At 54.9% G+C, this 4,700-nt stretch overlaps 1 protein-coding gene across 1 annotated transcript; it reads left to right on the top strand.

Moving 5' to 3' along the window:
* Positions 1-319: 319 nt before the first annotated feature.
* On the top strand, positions 320-3,617 carry LOC34623591 (gastrulation defective protein 1). Its single transcript, XM_026334984.1, has 3 exons — positions 320-820; positions 866-1,162; positions 1,830-3,617. Exons 1-3 carry the CDS (start codon positions 320-322, stop codon positions 3,615-3,617), a joined length of 2,586 nt encoding a protein of 861 aa, XP_026190769.1.
* The last annotated feature ends 1,083 nt before the right edge of the window (positions 3,618-4,700 follow it).

Below are 4,700 nucleotides of genomic sequence, written 5' to 3'. Positions count from 1 at the left end.
AGCAGCAGTAACGCCTTAAATTGCAGATTTCTTCCAAACGACATGTATTTCCCATTTTTCTGTTCTGGTGTTTATTTGCAGCAGACTTGCCACAGTCCATTACCCAATAATCGCTTGGAGCTGAAGTGCGTTTTCGATTAACACTGGCAGCATTGGCAGTAGGTACATCATTAGAAGAGCAACAGCATCGATTACACCACCATCATCAGCGCTATCAGCTTCCAAAGCGGCAGCGATAACAGTCTCTAGGGCAGCAGTAGTTGCAACAGTGCTAGCAGCAACGCATCCAGGGGCTTCAGTGCAAGCAGCATTTAAAAGGATGTCAAGTGACGAAGATGAAATGCGCCAGCTGCGCGCAACGAGTGGCTATGCAGCCGCTTCGAAGGACAGGCAGCAGCAGCAGCAGCAGCAGCAGCAGCAGCGCCTCTCATCCGCAGCGAGAGCAGCATCTGCAGCACGAACAGCATCCGCAACAGGAGATGAGAGCAGCAGCGAAGACGATGTTTACGGACCACAGCCTTTGCAGCAGCCTCCAAACCACCAGCGTCAACAGCAGCAGCAGCAGCAGCAGCAGCAGCAGCAGCAGGGGCAGTTGGGTGCTGCGGCAGCGGATGCTGCAACACCTGAGTCAGAAGAGGACGAATGCGGAGAAGCAGCAGTTGATGAAGAGGCAGCTGCAGCGCTGGCTGCCATTGGACTTCCGTCGAGCTTTGGGGGTCCTCTGCAGAGCAGCAGCAAGAGCAGCAGCAAGAGCAGCAGCAAGAGCAGCAGCAAGAGCAGCAGCAGCACGCGCAGCAGCAGCAGCAGCACGCGCAGCAGCGTCCCCCCGCTGCAGGGAGGGGGGGGGGAGCCGCTTCATGGCGAGGTTGCTGCAGAAAGCATTGCGAAGAGAGAGATTCTCGTATCTCTTCCTGAGAGCAGCAGGGAGGGCAGCACAAGCCGACGCAGCAACGGGAGATGGAAGGAAATCAATCCCTGGCTTTCATCGTCTCTGAGTTTCGATCGGCAGCCTGCAGAGCCTGAGAAGGCTACTGAATCCGAAGCAACATTCTCCTCTCATGCTGCAACGGAGCGACTTCCAGTGTATGGCCGCTTTACTTTAGACTGCCACAGTCCAGGAACTACCACAGCGCTCTCCGTAGCCTTGAAAGGCAACAGGATGGTGCGTTTAAAAACAGAAAGACGTGCCGTGCAGTGCTGAGCAGGCAGATGAGAGAAAGAGAGAGAGAGAAATGGCAAAATATGTGCCTCTTGCAGTGCAAGAATCAATGACTGTGCATCATCTCATCCTTATCTTTGCTGTCCCCCTCCCCTCGCGATTCAATAAATTCATGTTTTGTCCTTTCCTTCCCTCTTTCGCGCTATCACGCTTCTTCGACTTGCAAACAAAGGCTTCGCCATATGTCCGTTCCCATACGCACTATAGATGAGGTTCGGCCCCTCATCCTCTCTACTTGTATGCATGTGATCTCTAATTGTACGCATGTGATCTCCACTTATACGCATGTGATCTCTACTTGTACTCATGTGATCTCCACTTATACGCATGCGAACTCTACTTGTACTCATGTGATCTCTACTTGTACTCATGTGCTCTCTACTTGTACGCATGGGATCTCTTCTTTTACGCATGTGTTTCTGCGCTTTCTTGAAGGGTAGGCACGACATGCACGTCTATGAGTGCGAATGCTGTCTAGGGGTGTACAGGCTGCAATTTTTGTATGACTCTCTTCGTCTGACTGTCGAGCTGTGTGTGTAACTGTCCTACTTTCTGTATTTCTAAGTGTCACGTGTGTGTGTCTCCGTGTGTTCGCGTGTTTGCTGCATAGGCAACGGGGGGGAGTGATGGGTGTTTACGCCTCTGGGATTTTGGAAATTCGGCAGTTCTTTCTTCTTTTCGATATTACCGGTCCGTCATGGTCTCAGAAAAGCACCGCATCGCTTCTGTTTCCTTTGGTAACAGCAGCGGTAGCAAGGGCGTCGTCGGTGTCTCATCTGGCGATAGCTGTTGCTACATTTTTTCTGCCGAGGGGGAGCTTTTGCAGCAGACAACAAAAGGCGATCAGTACGTGCGAGACCTCAACAACACCAAGGGGCACACTCACGCCGTCCGAGATGTGCAGTTTCATCCAACGGAACCAAACCTTTTCCTCACTGCCTCCCTCGATGCCACCTGCAGGATTTGGGATTTGAATGGTCCTCTTTACGGCATTGATCAGTCGCTGACGCCGCTTTTTTGCCTCAAAGCGATCGACCGCAGGGGAGCCAACAGCAACGTCTGCACGTGCTGCTGCTGTCTGTACACGCCAACGTCCGCAGACGCGATCGTCGTTGGATGCTCCGACGGCTCCGTGCAGCTCTGGGGGAACGCACACAAAAGAAAGACTTTCACAAGGCCTGATCAAGTGCTTCGAGGTCTGCATGCGCCACAGCAACAGCAACAGCAACAGCGGAAACGTTTCATGGGTATCGAGGAGGCACCCGGAGAAACAGACTGCGGCGTTGCGGCTATGGCGTTTGCTCCGAATGACAAGGCACTGTACACCCGAGGGCTAGACGGCAGTCTCTGCCTTTTGGACCTTAGAAAATTCTCCTCCCCCGTGTTTCGCATCGCTGGTCTTCCCACAGGCACCTTACAGCAAGGCGTCTGTCTCTCCCCGTGCGGCCGTTTTGCATGCACCTCGACGCAAACTGCTCAGGAGCAGCAGCATCTGCAGGACCACCTCCAGCAGAAGCAAGAGCAGAAGCAGGAGCAAGAGCAGGGGGGAGCCAATGTTAGGCGTCTGCCGCATATGCATTTGCGAGGGAGATTTCAAGGAGAAATACGCGCCTTTGATGCGGCAACGGGGGCACCTGCCTTCACGATTCCCTTCGAGGAGTCGGCTCCTACGGCGCTCTGTTGGAATGCAGAGACAAATCAGCTGTACACATGCTGCACGGACGGCAACATCGCTGTGAGCTTTGATCCGCTGGCGCCGCTGGCTGCCACAACGGGAGCTGCGCGGCTGGTGATGGCAACCCCGCCTGCAGCGTCTTCGAGGAGGCAGCAAGAGCGGCGAGACCACGAGATGCAGCAGCTCCTTCATCAGCAGCTCCAGGAAAACATCTTTGCTGGGGATGCGTTGCCTGAAGGCTACGTGGAAACTGCGGATGGCCGTCTTGTGCGGAAGCGAATCAAGCCAAAGATGCGGGAGGAGATGTTTGAAGAGACACAAAAGACGAAGCTGCCCCCCATTCCCTCGAAGAGGGGGCTCAACGGGCAGCCGGGAGCCATTGGCAATCGAAGTCTCCACATGCTGCAGCAGCTGAATTTAGTGCCTTCGCAGCAGCAGCAGCAAGAGCTGCAGCAGCAGCAGCGGCTGGAAATTCCGGGGGCGACTGCGGCCGAGCGCTTCTTGGAAGGCGTCGACATGCACAAGAAGCAAACGTGGAGTGGTACATTCATTTCCAGAGCATATGCCAAGACGGCTCCGAAGCCGATTGTGTCTTTCGACGAGGCGCATGAAGTGGACAAGGCGGATCAAATGCTGAGCAGCAGCAAGAGATGCGCTATGTGCGGCTTGCGGTGCTGTCAGTGTGAAGGCAGGAGTAACAAGGTTCTGCGGCTGCGGGAGTAGGGGTGCTGCGTTGTGTGGGTGAGTTGAGGAGGACGGGGGGTGAGCGGAAACAGAAGGGAAAGTCAAGGGTTAGGAGAAAGCTACGCTAGGAGAAGGGAGGGAGGCCTCTTAAGGCGCTGGGTACAATCGAGAGAGGCTTTCGCTGCAGGTGCTGACGGCATGGGAAGAGTGGCGGCAACGCAGCCTTTGAGGAAAGACGGTCTGCCTTTAGACGAAAGGCAGGCAAGGCCTTTTGGCGATTTTAGGATGCCTTTTGAGGCAGATAGGGAGTCGAAATCGCGTGGTTCTCTGCGCAGTGTGCGGGAGTACCCAGGAGAAACGGTGGTGTGCAACGGAGTGGGGCCTACTCTTATAGTGGGGGGGGGGGGGGGGTTCTGTAGTACTTACGCTGCATCGCGTTTTTAGAATGTGCAGTTTGTGAACGTAAAATGTAATTTTTCGACGGCAGACGGTTACTGACTGCAGCAGTAGGGAACAAAAGGCACGGTGGCAAGGGGCAGCGAGCTGTAGGTCAGTACCGATTCGTCAACAGAGACAGGCAGCCCTTCTCTTCGTGGGGTTGTGTTAGCGGATAAGGCTTTAGCGCACTGTACGCACAAAGGGCCTCTTTAGGGTGTGTTTCGTAGCCTAACAATCCGGCTGTCCGCCTCCAGGGCACAACGCGGGGGGGTGTTGTGGTCGGTTGGTGGGGGTTTAGAAGGGCGATCAGTCTAGAGGCTGCCGCGAGCGCAGTGGGGAAAGATTAATGGGGAGAGGGGGGGAAGAGCAGGATGTAGATGTTGCAGCGACTTCTTCTCTGGCCGTTTTCAAAGGGCGGCTTCCATGCGAAATGCCCACCAGAGAGGTCCAATGCCCTCTCTGAAGGGCTTCAAACGCTTCTGTACACTCAATAAGGAGGCTCTGTACGCGCAGATTCCCCACCTAAGCTTCTCGTGGGATGCTGATGTACAAACACCCCGCCTTTCTGGAGGAGCCTCTTGTGCTGAACCCTTCACCCTACGAGGAGTTCGGCTTTTGACGGCGGAGGGATGAGAGACAGCTACAGGGGGCCAAAAATGTAGGGTTCCACCCATCTGCCTTTTC

This window comes from Cyclospora cayetanensis, unplaced genomic scaffold, assembly GCF_002999335.1.
Source record: "Cyclospora cayetanensis isolate NF1_C8 unplaced genomic scaffold, CcayRef3 CcayRef3_contig_55, whole genome shotgun sequence".
NCBI classification, from domain to species: Eukaryota; Apicomplexa; class Conoidasida; order Eucoccidiorida; family Eimeriidae; genus Cyclospora; species Cyclospora cayetanensis.
This window is presented reverse-complemented; position numbering and strand designations above follow the sequence as displayed.

Excerpts from the sequence above, each read along its gene's own strand:
- LOC34623591 (XM_026334984.1), top strand. The coding sequence starts at position 320 with ATGTCAAGTGACGAAGATGAAATGCGCCAGCTGCGCGCAACGAGTGGC. Across the intron at positions 821-865 it reads GCAGCAGCACGCGCAGCAGC|GTTGCTGCAGAAAGCATTGC; the intron begins GTCCCCCCGCTG and ends CTTCATGGCGAG. Across the intron at positions 1,163-1,829 it reads CCTTGAAAGGCAACAGGATG|GCAACGGGGGGGAGTGATGG; the intron begins GTGCGTTTAAAA and ends TTTGCTGCATAG.